The 16,515-nt window shown below is 36.5% G+C and overlaps 1 protein-coding gene across 2 annotated transcripts in view; it reads left to right on the top strand.

The window, feature by feature from the left end:
• The window catches only part of LOC126184992 (SRSF protein kinase 3), a 380,865-nt gene that overhangs the window by 133,071 nt on the left and 231,279 nt on the right, over positions 1-16,515 (top strand). For both annotated transcript variants that reach the window (XM_049927704.1, XM_049927703.1), the window contains exon 3: positions 14,763-14,866. In XM_049927704.1, the coding sequence (XP_049783661.1) occupies positions 14,763-14,866 (104 nt within the window). The remainder of the gene's footprint in view (positions 1-14,762; positions 14,867-16,515) is intronic.

Raw genomic sequence — 16,515 nt, 5'->3', positions numbered from 1 at the left:
CAGAAGTAAATTTAGGGCTCTGAAGCTTCAGTTATTTAGGAACAGTATGCATCCCTTTCCCAAAAAATGCTGTGCGTTTTTTCCGTCTAGTGACATCTGCTGCAAAAGTTAGTGTACCTGAAACATTTGTATAGCATGTAAGATGTGTATCTGAATTGTTGTTTAATTTTATTATATTCTTGTGTTCAGGTTTTTGAAACTTCTTCAAAAAATCAGATTGAAGAGAGTTCAGTGTTTGAGTTATGCTTCACTGACACGGAGAATATTGTTTCAGGTACTATGCTGCTTTTCAGTGTATTAAATGTGAACAGAAAGTGATAAGTTAGAGTTCTTGTTACACTCTTTCAGTTTTATTATTAGGTAAAAGGTAACTTACATTTTGGGTTGCCTTTTAAATCAGCTGCTCTTCGTCATATCTTCTGGCCAAGAATTATCTTGCACCATAGATAGAATACAAGAAATAATCCTAGGGCCTGTGGAAGAGGAAGTGAAATGTGTGAGGGATGAAATACCTTTTTCATTTAAAAACTGAGCAAAAAATTGATAGATTAAATGTAATAAACAATCTGAAAAGTGCACACTGAAAACAAATTTCATAGTCATCACTGTGTAGGTTAATTTGTTAGCAGCAGTATAAATTTGTGTGATCTATATAGCAATTAGCAACTTGCCATGGCTTTACACAAAGAGCACAGAGTATATGTGGCTGGATATCATATCTGGGGTATGGTAATTTTGTTTACCGGCAACTACATGGAGTAATGATTAAAAGTCAGAAAGCAACCTTAGATAATTGAATAATAACTTCAAATTCTAGCATAATTTAAACTATTTTAGCAGTACACACCTGCAAAGTTCTCAGGAGAAATGACTTAATTGACAAATGTTGTCATAGTTCAGCCATTTTGCACAAAATATTTGTAAATTATGTAAACAAACCTTTCTTGAGAATCAGTCCATATATTAATGAAAACTTTATTAAAATCCCTACTGTAGTTCCTGTGATTAGACTTCACATACAGACATAAAATGTGGTAGGAGGACTTGTAATATGCTGTGATTTTATACAAACATACCAGAAACAGTATGTCAATTACCTGTCTGATTTTAATTTTTGTGTTGCACTAATATAGCATGTTTTTTTCTTCCAAACTGATTATAGGGGTGTCTTAAGTCCATTTAAATGTCATCCATTCTCTTTGCGGGCATCTGATCACTTACTGTACTTATATGAAAGGTTCTATAAATTGTGGTAGTGTTTTGTCTGAAAAGTGTCCACATTTTGGAAAAGTTTGTGGCAGTGGTAATAAAATCTTGGTAGGTTATGTATCTCAGGACAAAGGCAGCCAACATTTGGATAACTGTTCATTAAGACATTATACTGTAGGTTTGTGATGTTAAGTACTTCATCTATGTCTACAAATTCTGACAAGTTCATGAAGACTCTTGCAGAACTAAGATCTATCCTTAACCTCAACTGAGAGAGTGTTATTAACTATTGCTTTGTCTTTACTATTACTACAGCAGTTTGCACTAATTACTGAATATGAATATGATGGTGAACAAGGACATGCCTTCACATTTAGTAATTAATCATTTTCATAATCATTTCTTTTCGCCGGCCAGGGTGGCCGAGTGGTTCTAGGCGCTACAGTCTGGAGCTGCGTGACCGCTACGCTCGCAGGTTCGAATCCTGCCTCAGGCATGGATGTGTGTTATGTCCTTAGGTTAGTTAGGTTTAAGTAGTTCTAAGTTCCAGGGGACTGATGACCTTAGAAGTTAAGTCCCATAGTGCTCAGAGCCATTTGAACCATTTTGAACCATTTCTTTTCCATCTCAGCATTTGTACAAATCTTGATGATTCTTGATTATATTGATTATTGGTTTGAATAGTCTGGAAAACCTTGGTGGACTCAGATTTGAGACAATATTTTGTAGTGTGTGTGTGTGTGTGTGTGTGTGTGTGTGTGTGTGTGTGTGTGTGTGTGTGTGTGAAATTCATAATTTATTAACAAATGAAATGGCATTCGGTCTTGCCCAGTAAATGATAAAGCTCCACTTGTGGCTCTCAAATTTCAGTTTGAATGTTACATTCTCTAGTGTACAAAAACTAATGAAGGTCAACAGTAGTTATGAAAATGGCTTTATTTATCATTATGTTATTGTTGTTCAATTTTTGCTTCCTGTTAAATGAGTGAAAGTTAGGTATGTGAAATGTATGCATTAAAACTGTTTCAGGTTTATGAATGATCATGACACTATAATAATTTTTTAATCTTGTCTGTTTCTTCAAATAATACATCCTTCAAACCAACGACACCAAAAACCCTGAGAAAAATACTCATAAAGTAACAAATTGGCAGGTGGTCTCAGATTTTCAATAATCCTTTCATTTTTGAAGACATTAGTGTGTGGTGCTTAATTATATTAAAAACATCTATGGTGAGATTTTAAGAGATTTTAATGTTCATACGAAAAATATTTTTCATTGGAAAACTGATGTTGCTGGCTGGGACAGCAAATAGTCGTTCTTCACATCAGATGAGGGTCTGACAGGTTGGTCTTTGAAACAGCAAACTTATGCAACCTTGGCCCAGTGCACTGTGTGCAGATGGATTTTGGGGAATTGACTAAATTGTAATCTCTAGTTGTAATGGAGAATGTGCAATTTATTATAAATTGCACTCCATTAACAAATGCTTACATGCTGTATCTATTACAATTACAAAGTTGCACATTTTTCCCCTAGATCAGTATTAATGATGCCCAGCTGTAAGGTAAAGAACAGGAAAATTTAGTCATTCATTAGGAGTAGTGAATTGTGTTCTGTACCTCCTGTTTTGTGATAATCAGATTTTCATTTTGATGTACTTGGAATGTCTCATTCATATAGGGTGACTTGCCCAGGCTTTGCAATTGAACAGCTGAGGTGAAAATTTCTGAAGAATAGTGTGACAGATAAACATCTATAATGTCTTCCAATGTGTCATATGACACAGCCAGGGACTAGTTTGTCATTAAGTATCATGCTGCTAATTATGGATGAACATAAAAAAATAAAACTTAAAAACTTAATAATTTATGGTTCCATTTTAGAATAACTATTTCAGTACAGTTTGGGAATTTTTGTTGTGTTGGGTCACAGATGAAATTATCAAGAATGATGTTGAAAGTTGAAAGTCTGAAATCACATTCATCTCTTATCACTGATTGGGATGCGTAAGCTGTCTTGATGTAATATGTTACAGTCTTACTCATAGATTCCTTTCCTGGAACACAATAGAGTAATGAACTTGCTGACATGGTGCTAAGAAATTACTCTGAAACTAATGTAGGTATGTGTGGAAAGCATGGAGTTTGCAGCATGAGGAAGTAATATGTCACATTTCTTTGGCACCACCAGGTTTGATTACATAACCTCTGATTTTCTCCATTGTCAACATGTTGAGAGCAAGGATTTTCGTTCATTAAGTCTTGTAATGTTATTGTACTGAAACTATGAATTGGTGATATTTTTAACTCTCAACAGAATCCTACAGAGATCAGAAATCAACAGTTGTTATTTGATAACACTAATACTCAAATTATTAATAAAGGAAATAAATTTAAACCATCTAGATCATGTATTAAAATTTTGGGGGTTATGATGTTTTGGCTACTGCCGTGATCATATATCAAAAAGCTTAGAACAACGAAAGGAGATTCTGTGTCAATACCAAAATCTGTATCTGATTGGGGTGTCAGTTCAACTAATACTCAAAGATAATTGTCATTGTTTTAGTGTGTTGCAGATTTCCAGTTAAGTACTTCATTCATAAATATAAAATTGTTCAAGTAAGGAGTAACTGAAGTATCAATGGATATAGTACTGTTTTTTGTACTGTAACTGCCATGTTTTAGTTTTCTCAGGAATTCAGTTTGCACGTATTCACTGTTGTAAAGTTTGCATGTCATCCTTACCCCCCAACCTTACACTTTTCCTCATTCCCCAGAATATCAAAAGATATTTGCTCCACAAACCAATGTGTCACTTTGTCAGCTGATCTTTCACATACACTTCAACATGGCTGTGTTATCAATTAGTTTATTTGCATTCTTCTCTTTTTATATTACTTCCTATATTGTCTTACACTTCACTCTGTTAAAGCACCACTCTTTTGTAACTCTATTAAAACAATGTGACAGTATGTATTCTATATGTTCACTTATTTTTATTTTCCAGTTTCTGTGTTGGTGAACTTTATTCAAACTTCATTCTACGTACAGAGAGATTAGTGCAGACCCACTTCTGATTTCCTGCAGGCAAATAGTTAATAGCTGTAGAAAAATTTTGACATTGTTTACAAACCACAGCAAACGTACATTACATTTGTAACAAAATAGCAATCTAGATTGCAATACTTTGATTTTTTTAAATTACATTAACCAATTTCAGCCTATATGACCATCTTGAGACTAGAGGCTCAGATAATGTGAGGAGCGGGTTCATGGAGCTGCTATGAGCAACTACTGGTACCTGCAATTGGTGACAGGTACTAGTTGGTGCTCAGCAGCTTTATGTACTTTCTCCTTGCATCTTCTGAACCTCCAGTCTGATGACTGTCATATAGACTGAAACCACTTACTGCAATTAAAAATAAATAATTTATTGCAATCTAGATCTTGTTTTGTTACAAGCATTTATTAAATGCTGAATTTTTCTATATATGCTTTTAGTCTCATTCTCAGCCGTGTAAATGTTGGAACAATCAGTAAAAGTCACAAAATTGTGAAAGAAAGAATCCACAACATGCGTTAAAAAAAACATAGTTCACTATTCAGTACATTTTATTTAATCAGTCTTTATTGGTGTAGATTAGATGTTTGTTTTGTTTCATAGACCTATAGTGTGGATGGATAGATAGATAGAAAGATAGATAGATAAGAATGCCAGTGACTAATTTCCTTCCACAGATCCCAAGTGAAATTACCCTCATGGATGAAGAACAAGTAAAAAAATCTGAAACGCATTTTCATTTAAATGGCAATACAAAAACTTGTCAGAATACATGTTACTTTACAGTACACTGAGGTGTATATGATAATTCTTATGTTACAGTACGTCAAAGATAACACTCGTGTTACTTACACATCAGTTCGTTCTACTCAGAAATTCATCAGTGGAGTTGGAGTAGTTGGCCATCAATAAAGCCTTTAGGCTCATCATAAACTGAACTTTTATTAGTAGTTGAGCTCTTTATGGCTGCTGAAAATTTACTGAAAACACGCATTCTGGATAATGGACACCTTTCAGGACCTGAGTGAGTGAGTGAGTGAGTGAGCGAGTTTGTGAAGGTTATTCTTATTCCAGTACTGGTTCCACAAGTTAAGCTGTTTGTTTGAAAAAGATATATATATAATATATGAAACATTAGATTATGGAATAAATATGTTGAGAAGCAGCTGTTAGCATCCACAGTTCTTTGAACAGGCCTCTGCAGGACCTTCTTCAAGTTCCCACTACAAATAAATCATATTACACACTTCTAGACTCTGAAAATTTTAACCTTGACTTCTGAGTTATTCCAAAAAATTACCCATTATGACATAATGGAATTAAAGTAAGCAAAATAAGCTAGCTTTTTAGTTTTTTTGCATCACCTATGTCTGACTCCAGCAACACTGCAATAAAGGATTTCTTTAGGCACTTTAGCAGTTGTGTGGAATGCTCCTCCCAATTGCATTTGTTATCAAGTCATTCAGATTACCTTCATTTAACAGGTAATGGCATCCACAGGATGAGTGACATGGGAAGGAAAATTGATTGCTTCTCTTTGCAGACACTGAGCGAGGTTAGCACTCTGGGCTTGCATTCGGGAGGATAACTGTTGAAACCCGTGGCCAGCTATCCTGTGATATTTGTTTCCCTTGATTTCCCTAAATCACTTCAGGCAAATGCTGAGATGGTTCCTTTGAAAGGGCACTGCCGATCTCCTTCCCCATCCTTCCATAATCTGAGTGTGAGCTCCATGTCTAATGACCTCATTGTTGACAGAACATTAAACACTAATCTCCTCCTCCTCCTCTTTGCATACAGCATTCACTTTTCACATATTGGAAGGAGCTGAAATGCATCTTTTAATGTACAAATGTACTACTGCAGTATTGATACTAGTAGGTTTCTTGTGTACTCTGATTCAGTTGTGTATGAAGCTGTTGATGACTCACGGACACAGTGAACTACTGACTCTCCGCATGGAAAGTGACGAATGTTAATTTGCTGCATGATTTTTGTATATCCACATGTTACTGGACTTGTTGGGAATTACATGTCAGAAATTGTCTTTTGTTATTACTCTTATTATTACAGGATTAATTAACACAGTGTTCAATTAATAACAACTTTTAACTGTACCCTGTAATCTTCTGACAAGCCTCTCTATTCAGGGCATCCTCCTTGTGTACACATGATGTGCCATTATTTCATAGATGCAGTCTTTCCAAAAATGTTTATGTCTACCAGGTGGTTTCCATTCAAAAATTTTCTTTGGCTCGTAATGATCTGTCATTCCCAGCGAGTGCCCATACCTCTTTAATGAGTTTTCTTTCAATTCTGTCTATCGCTGTTTCATTTGCCCTCATTCTAGCTCTTAACGTAATCTTTAGTTTTCTTCATGGTTCTTGATATTCTGGCACTCCATTGTAAATAATCCATTTTCACAGGTATTAGTTGTCTTTTGAGGTCAGAATTTAAAAGCCATAGTTCTGATCCATAGCATAGGACAGATTCAAACGTTAGCCTTACCCACTGTTTCATTATTGTTGTTGTTGTCCCACCAAAAGAATTAATACAGCCTATTACTTTTCTGCCTTGCAGCATTCTGTATTTTACTTTTGTATTAACCAGCCCATTTTTATCAATGTTGTTGTTGTTGTTGTTGTTGTTGTTGTTGTTGTTGTGGTCTTCTGTCCAGAGACTGGTTTGATGCAGCTCTCCTTGCTACTCTGTCCTGTGCAAGCTTCTTCATCTCCCAGTACCTACTGCAACCTACACCCTACTGAATCTGCTTAGTGTATTCATCTCTTGGCCTCCCTCTAAGATTTTTACCCTCCACGCCACCCTCCAATACTGAATTGGTGATCCCTTGATGCCTCAGAACATGTCCTACCAACCAATCCCTTCTTCTAGTCAAGTTGTCCCACAAATTACTCCTCTCTCCAGTTCTGTTCACTACCTCCTCATTGGCTATGTGGTTCACCCATCTAATCTTGAGCATTCTTCTGTAGCATCACATTTCGAAAGCCTCTATTCTCTTCTTGTGAAACTATGGTCCTCCATTTTTCACTTCCATACATGGCTACACTCCATACAAATACTTTCAGAAACACTTTTCTTGCTATTGCCAGTCTAAATTTTACATCCTCTCTACTTCGACCATCATCAGTTATTTTGCTCCCCAAATAACAAAACTCATCTACTACTTTAAGTGTCTCATTTCGTGATCTATTTCCCTCAGCATCACCCGACTTAATTTGACTCCATTCTATTATCCTCGTTTGGCTTTGGTTGCTGTTCATCTTATATCTTCCTGTCGACACTGACCATTTCATTCAACTTCTCTTCCTGGTCCTTTGCTGTGTCTGACAGGATTAAAATTCTATTGGTGAACCTCAAAGTTTTTATTTCTTCTCCATGGATTTTAATTCCTACTCAGAATTTTTCTTTTGTTTCCTTTACTGCTTGCTCAGTATACAGATTGAATAACATCGGGGATAGGGTACAACCCTGTCTCACTCCCTTCCCAACCACTGCTACCCTTTCATGCCCATTGACTCTTATAACTGCAGTCTGGTTTCTGTACAAATTGTAAATAGCCTTTCGCTCCCTGTATTTTACCCCTGCCACCTTCAAAATTAGAAAGAGAGTATTCCAGTCAACATTGGCAAAAGCTTTCTGCAAGTCTACAAATGCTAGAAATGTAGGTTTGCCTTTCCTTAATCTATCTTCTAAGATAAGTTGTAGGGTCAGTATTGCCTCACGTGTTCCAACATTTCTATGGAATCCAAACTGATCTTCTCTGAGCTCAGCTTCTACCAGTTTTTCCATTCTTCTGTAACGAATTTGTGTTAGTATTTTGCAGCTGTGACTTGTTAAACTGATAGTTCGGTAACTTTCACATCTGTCAACACCTGATTTCTTTGGGATTGGAATTATTATATTCTTCTTGTAGTCTGAGGGTATTTTGCCTATCTCATACATCTTGCTCACCAGATGGTAGAGTTTTGTCAGGGCTGGCTCTTCAAAGGCTGTCAGTAGTTCTAATGGAATGTTGTCTACTCCCTGGGCCTTGTTTCAACTTAGGTCTTTCAGTGCTCTGTCAAACAATTTACACAGTATCCTATCTCCCATTTCATCTTTATCTACATCCTCTTCCATTTCCAGAATATTGTCCTCAAGTAAATTGCCCTTGTATAGATCCTCTGTATACTCCTTCCACCTTTCTGCTTTCCTTTCTTTGCTTGGTACTGGGTTTCCATCTGAGCTCTTGATATTCATACAAGTGCTTCTCTTTTCTCCAAAGGTCTCTTTAATTTTCCTGTAGGCAGTATCTATCCTACCCCTAGTGAGATAAGCCTCTACATCCTCACATTTGTCCTCTAGCCATCCCTGCTTAGCCAGTTTGCACTTCCTGTCGATCCCATTTTTGAGACATTTGTATTCCTTTTTGCCTGCTTCATTTACTGCAGTTTTATATTTTCTCCTTTCATCACTTAAATTCAATATATCTTCTGTTACCCAAGGATTTCTATTAGCCCTCATCTTTTTACTTACTTGACCCTCTTACTGCCTTCACTATTTCATTTCTTGAAGATACCCATTCTTCTTCTACTGTGTCTCTTTCTCCCATTCCTGTCATTCGTTCCCTAATGCTCTCCTTGAAACTCTCTACAACCTCTGGTTCTTTCAATTTATCCAGGTCCCATCTCCTTAAATTCTCACCTTTAGGCAGTTTCTTCAGTTTTAATCTACAATTCATAACCAATAGATTGTAGTCAGTCCACATCTGCCCCTGGAAATGTCTTACAATTTAAAACCTGGTTCCTGAATCTCTGTCTTACCATTATATAATCCATCTGACACCTTCCAGTATCTCCAGGCCTCTTCATGTATACAACCTTCTTTTATGATTCTTGAACCAAGTGTTAGCTGTGATTGAGTTATGCTCTGTGCAAAATTCTACCAGGCGGCTTCGTCTTTCATTTCTTACCCCCATTCCATATTCACCTACTACGTTTCCTTCTCTTCCTTTTCCTACTATTGAATTCTAGTCACCCATGACTATTAAATTTTCGTCTCCCTTCACTATCTGAATAATTTCTTTTATGTCACCATACATTTCATCAATCTCTTCGTCATCTGCAGAGCTAGTTGGCGAATAAACTTGTACCACTGTAATACGTGTGGGCTTTGTGTCTTTCTTGGCCACAATAATGTGTTCACTATGCTGTTTGTACTAGTTTACCTGCACTCCTATTTTTTTATTCATTATTAAACCTACTCCTGCGTTATCCCTATTTGATTTTGTATTTATAACCCTGTATTCGCCTGACGAGAAATCTTGTTCCTCCTGCCACCGAACTTCACTAATTCCCACTATATCTAATGTTAACCTATACATTTCCCTTTTTAAATTTTCTAACCTGCCGGCCCAATTAAGGTATGTGACATTCCGTGCACTGATCCGTAGAACACCAGTTTTCTTTCTCCTGATAATGACGTCCTCCTGAGTAGTCCCTGCCCAGAGATCTGAATGGGGGACTATTTTACCTCCGGAATATTTTACCCAAGAGGATACGGGACACAATCCTCATTTAACCATACAGTAGAGCTGCATGCCCTCGGGAAAAATTATGGCTTTAGTTTCCCCTTGCCTTCAGCTGTTCGCAGTACCAGCACAGCAAGGCCGTTTTGGTTAGTGCTACAAGGCCAGATCAGTCAATCATCCAGACTGTTGCCCGTGTGACTACTGAAAAGGCTGCTGCCCCTCTTCAGGAGCCACACATTTGTCTGGCCTCTCAACAGATACTCCTCCGTTGCGGTTGCACCTACGGTATGGCTGTCTGTATCGCTGAGGCACGCAAGCCACCCCACCAATGGCAAGGTCCATGGTTCATGGGGGGGGGGGGGGGGGGGGCTTTTGTAAATATATACACCTAAATATTTAAAATTTTCTACTCATCACTGTTCCAGCATTGATGTGTACTTCAAATCTAGTGTCAGTGTTCACTATCAGATATTCAGTTTTTGGTAGACTCATTTGTAGTTTCCATTTGTCATATTCCTGATATAAACATCATATAATGAATTCCAGATCATATTCATCTTGTGGTAGAGTGGATTGATTATCAGCAAAATTTAATGAAAACACCAATACACCAGTGGCAATGTTTCCCATTTCTCCACAACTGTTCTTCCATCTTTGGTGAGCTGCTTCTATGTATAAATTGAATGAGACGGGTAATAAACTGCATTCTTGTCTCAGTCCTTCCGTGATGTTAATACATTCTGTACAGGATCTCTTCTCTAAACCCATCCTACGATATAGTGGCCAACATTCTGTCCTGTTTTCTCATACATAATCTTGCCACATAAGCAGCTCATTATGCAGTTCTCCTCTTTAAAATGGAAACCATATATAATCCTTTCCACCCAGGTGAAATTTCAATCTGTTAACAGTAGTTATTCATAAATTGCATTATTCTTTTCTTGAAATGGTGTCCTCCAGCTTTCAGTAGCTCCACAGGAATATTTCCAGGTCCAGGTGCTCAGCCATTCTTCATTTTTGCTAATGTTCTCTTCAGTTTCTCTATTGTAATTGTCACATTGAGACAGTTTCTTCAGTCATACCTTGTTCCTCTCTTGTGTATTGTGGTGTCTCTCGCATTAGAAGGTCTATATATAATTTTTTCTATTCCCTTAAAGGTATTAAATTGCCTACTGCTTTGTTTACAGTTGTTTTCTTCATATTAGTAATTGTCCTCCACACTTTCGTTGTTTGTGATCCACCCATTTAAACTCAGTTTGGAGGCGTATATGTTCTGACATCTTGTTCTTTTATGGCTTAATTCTTTTTAACACCTGATTTACTGTCTTGTAATTTTGTCAATCATGAGAGTATTTAGTTGATAATCATTTTTGTGTAAATTTTTCTTTTCCCAAATAAACATGAGAGGCTATCTGACGTCAGTGGCAATGTTTCCCATTTCTCCACAACTGCTCTCCCATCTTTGGTGAGCTGCTTCTATGTATAAATTGAATGAGACGGGTGATAAACTGCATTCTTGTCTCAGTCTTTCTGTGACATTAATACATCTGACATCCAGCTACATCAGAGTCCATTGGTAGGACTCAGGATATAGTTGGCTATTTCACTAACATAATCTCTATCATTGATGCATCTTTGTGTAACATTACTAGAGCACTTGTTTGATATGGGAATGGGAGGATACCTTATTATTGTAACTAATTAGTGTTGAATGAACTGCAAAGTTAAAAACACAGACTTTATGTTGTGGTCTTTTTAACTACGCCTCATTTCTACTTGCCATTGGGAAAGGAACTAAACAATGTCTTGTTGATGGAAATGTATAGCAGTTTACCTTCACTAATCACAATCGAGCACTTTGCTGCAAGTGGCAAATTGCAATGGCATGTGAACCTGGATTGCATTTTCAGTTGTTTTTTTCGTGTTATAATTATGTGAATTTGTAGTGATAATTGAAAGTTTTTGCCAGACTGGGACTCGAACTCAGATTTTCTACTTGCTACAGACCCTCATTGTCAGTGATGTTTCCACCTATGATTTCTGAACAGTACTATCAAAGATACTCTCATAGGTATGTGGAATAGCACCACTGAGGAAACACATTCACCGTATTTCAGGTTCAGCATATCTGAATGGTTTGCACTGATACCATTGCATTTCATTGCAACTTCATCATTTTCATCTCCATCAATCCATTCGGTTCGTGGTTAATTATATGTTTGCTGCTGGACACCTTTGCTAAGGGCAGGTATATTCCTGTAAGGCATATGACTATTAGAGATGCCCCTAGGAAAACTTCCCCAGTATTTTTCACAAAAAATGGGACCAGTGTACAACATATTATTAACCCTATTCTGGAAATTTGGGAAGATCTTCAGAATCGTTCACAGTTAATGACACTCCATTACTAACAGAGATTGAAAGGGTGCAGTAGGAGCTGATAATCTTTCATGACATACAGCACTTGTGGTCATCATATATGGAATGCTTTTGAAGATCTTGACATTTCTCATGCTCTCTGCCCTCTTTCACTTGGCTTTGTATAGCTGATTGGAGAATTAAAGAGTATTTGTTTGCAGTATTTACATCCATATGCTATGTGCTGTTTTCTTCGATGAATGTATAAATGTGTTCACAGCTGAGCTGGATTATTTACTGCTGATACATTGTTCGCAGTTCATTTTAAAGAAAAGAGTTGTGTTGCATTGACTGTAGCACAGCTTTATTTGAATTGGTGTGTGTGTTAGGTTTATAGCAAACTGTAAAATGCTATGAGAGTTTGCCGATAGCTGTGGTACTGAATTGACAACAAAATCATCTCCTATACTTCAAAAAGTCATCTGTGTCATTTAAAGAGTGAGGGTGGTGAAAATCTGCCAGCATTGCTGCCACCAAAGTACTTCTACAGCAACCAAGTGGAGGGGGGGGGGGGGAAGAGAGATAGAGAGAGGGGGTGGGGGGAGGGAGGAACGTGGTGACATCTTACATGTTGCCAAGCCTTTAGATTTGTTGCTATAGGCAATTATCAGATTCATCTAACTGCAGTTCACCATCACTAAAATACAATAACAATATGGAGGAGTGCACTTTCTGTAGTTTCTCATCCTTATGATGAAACATCCAGAAAGATCCTAAATCTCATTGGCTGCCCGCAGTCTGTAAGTGCAGTGATTCTCACTTTTTTCTCTCCCTGCAGAAGGACATTGCATGCTTTATTAGTGGCACTTGGCTACAGTAATTGCCACCATGGAAACAAAATAAAGGTAAAAGACCTAATAATGATATGCCATCAAAATGTGTAGAGCTATTCACTAATGAAATACCAAAGTGCTGTTTATTTGTAGGTTGGCTTGGTGGCTAAGTGGTGAAGTGCCAGATTACAGATCCAAAGGTTTCGGATTCAATCTCTGGTCAATCATAAGATTTTTTTGTCACTCATCACTTCTTTTACCCCTGGCAATGTTTCTTGTTGGGAAAAATGCGGAGTTGCTGTGCAACATGGCATTTTTCACATCAAAATTTGGAATCAACCTTAACCTACAGGTGTCCCTATACTTGGCTGGGTCAGCCAGTTCGAAGGCTAAGGCTGGAGGAAGGCAGTGGAATAAATTTTTAAATTTGTGCCTTTTCTTTTTTTTTTTAAGCAAACAGTAATGTTTGTACTGTTGGTTAGAGCCTAAAGTGCAGTTCATCTGAGGAACATCATCAGGATCCACGTTCTGAACAATTTCATGGCATGTTTCAGTGATAAACATGTAATTTTGGCAACAGTAAGGCAAATATTATTGAAATGTATTGGGAGTTTTATCAGTACCAGCTAATATAAATGGTTTTTAAATTTTTGAACAGGTATGGTCATCAGAAAGTATACAAAAGATGACGTGCATCTAACAAAGTATATTAAAGATAAAAATGTACATTTTTAAAATTAACGTTTAAATTTGTTTTCTACTGTGTATGAGGAGGGACCTTGAATAGAACTGGTGTACCAAACCAATGCAGCATCCAAGAGGACTTGCATGGATTTCATTACAATACTGCATGTTACACCCTTTTGTGTTTTTGAGTTATTTAGAAATAAGGGGGGGGGGGGAGATTCTCAGAGTTCTTAGAGTTTTAATAAATAGAAGTTGGAAACTGGCTGCAGTAACTTCGTTCAGAAATCTGGCTGGCCATCAGCAATGTATTTTGCCACCTGGGTCAATTACCAAAGTTTACTGTTGATCAGTTCCATTTCTCAGATGATTTTTATATGCTACCTCACATATTTTTCCTGGTCACATGTCAGTTTGATGGGTAGGGTTTTGTCAAATGTTTTAATTAGCATGATAAGAATTTCTCGTATAAAAAATGTTTTGGTTTGTTTTTATGAAGAATGACATTTTATTTCAGATTTGTCATTGTTAGAGAAAAACTAATACACTGTGCTTCTGAATTCCTCTAACAGACTCCTAAGAGGTGTGCTGATTAGATAATGGTTTGCATAAGTGCCCATATCTGAAGAAATTTCCATGACACAGGGGCAAACTTATAAAGCAGTTGTATGTAATGTTGCAATATTACAGTAGTCCTTTTATTAACACTATTAGTTCACTGAGGTGGAAATGGAAAGGGGGGAGGGGGGGAGTGAAAGGATTACTATCATTGTTAATGTGGAAAATAATGCCAGTTTGTTTTAATTTATGATGTTCACTGCCTGAAAGACATTGTAAACAGTTGTTGTACACTACTTTAAGAAAGTGAATTAAAATTCTCCCATTTTTTGGTTATGTATTTGGCACAAAACTTGCTTTTTACACATCAGTGTTTCATGTGATGAGGTTTTTGCTCAGTTCATTGTGGCTACTAAAGTAATGAAATTTTTCTTACTGCTTTTAATTGCCCACGTATCTTTGTATGGTGTTATATTGCATTTAAATCAGTTTGTTAATTTTAGTTTTGTTCTTTATTTTGTAGGTCAGAGCCGAGAAGCCCATTAACGACTGATGTTAGCGTTGGACCAGATGAAATTTTAGGTTCAGATGATGATGAGCAAGAAGATCCAAAAGATTACTGCAAAGGTAAATACTGATGCTGTGTTTACAGTATAATCATAATCAACTATGTGTGCATGCTCATATGCATTCGAGAGCTAGTGGTTGTGAATTTATGTGTGTGCTGATATTGCATAAATGTGTGTTTGAAGCTCATAATGAATGTTGTGCTATTATGAAGGTTAAGAAGGTAAGAACAGTCTTAAAATTAAAAAAAAAAAGAAGAAAAAGAAGATGTGTAGCAGCTAAGAGTATTGGAATATAAGAAAGGAGAAAAGGAAGAAAAATATATTTGAAATGGCTAATATGATCTGCTATACTGCAGTGTTGAGGTGACTGATGCTTTGGAATCTTCTAAGCTAAACACAAGGAATGATAGTGTGATGACCTGTGCTTGCATACATTTAGAAATTTGAGCAGTTTAAAATTGTTGAGGCTTTTGTGGCTATTTGTTGACGTATTCTCCATCAGAATTGTGTAGGTTTGACGCAGGTATACATAAACTGTTCAGAATATCCTGTAAATATTTCATCTAATATATTATACAGTGTCTTAAAGAAAATTAAAGAAAAAGGTGGATTTTTCAGGAATTAAAATTCTCAAAAAATTGTACTGAACTTTTGCTCAAGGTTTGTGTTGTGGGTTTGAAATTATGGAATTCAGAACTTTTTGCAATAAAAAATTATAATGTTTCCTTTGCTTCGACATAGTGAGGTGACACAGTGATTAAGATACTTGATTATCATGGAAGCGACATGGGGGTATGAAACAGATGCCCAGCTATCCAAATTTAGGTTTCTGTGCTATTGCATTTTCTGTTGTGACTTCAGTTCAACATTACTAATCTTCAGCTCAGGACCACATGATACAGCTAATTTATGACATGATTTTAAAAAAATTTATTTTACTTATTTATTTACTTATTTGCTTTCCAATACTTCTTCATTTTTGCTCTCTGTTGTCCTCTTCTTTCTTCTGTCCACGTCACTCCTCTCTTCTTTTGTGTTTGTTCTGGAAACCCATAACCTTTTTCCTGAATTTATGTCTGTTTTCTAGGTCTTTGTCTGTTATTCCTAACTCCTGCAGATTTTTGTTAACATCTTTAAACCATGAAATATGGGTTTTTGTTTTTTGATCAAAGAAGTTGAATATTTTTTTGACCAGCCTGTTACTATATATTCTTTTTAACTAGGCTATAAAATGTAGTCCTCAGCTTTCTTGTGGTATTTATTACATTCTATTTTTTCCCCATACACCATTTTGTTGTTTCTTAATTTTCAAATCCCATTTTCGTACTTTGAATCCAAATTTTTTTGTATTATTCATTTTCTTTCTTCTTCGAATCACGTAGTTATGCTGAAACATAATCTCACAGAATTTTTAATGTGAAAACTTGTAAAGCTTTTGAAATAAAACAGATGTTACTAATATTCTAAATCTTTATTCTACATGTCTAACTATTTATTTCTCGACAACAAATATATTTGTCCCAACAAGAGACCAGTGTGTCAGTACTGTTACCGTCGAGAGTTTGACTTTGTTGACAGAGCCACAGCTTCACCCTAGCTTGATCACTATCAAAGTGGAGTCCTCAAAGGTGGTCTGTAAGTTTTGGAAACCAATGAAAATCAGATGGTACCAAGTCTGGATTTTATGGAGGATGATAGTGATTTGAG

Source organism: Schistocerca cancellata, chromosome 4 (genome assembly GCF_023864275.1).
Source record: "Schistocerca cancellata isolate TAMUIC-IGC-003103 chromosome 4, iqSchCanc2.1, whole genome shotgun sequence".
Taxonomy (NCBI): Eukaryota; Metazoa; Arthropoda; class Insecta; order Orthoptera; family Acrididae; genus Schistocerca; species Schistocerca cancellata.
This window is presented reverse-complemented; position numbering and strand designations above follow the sequence as displayed.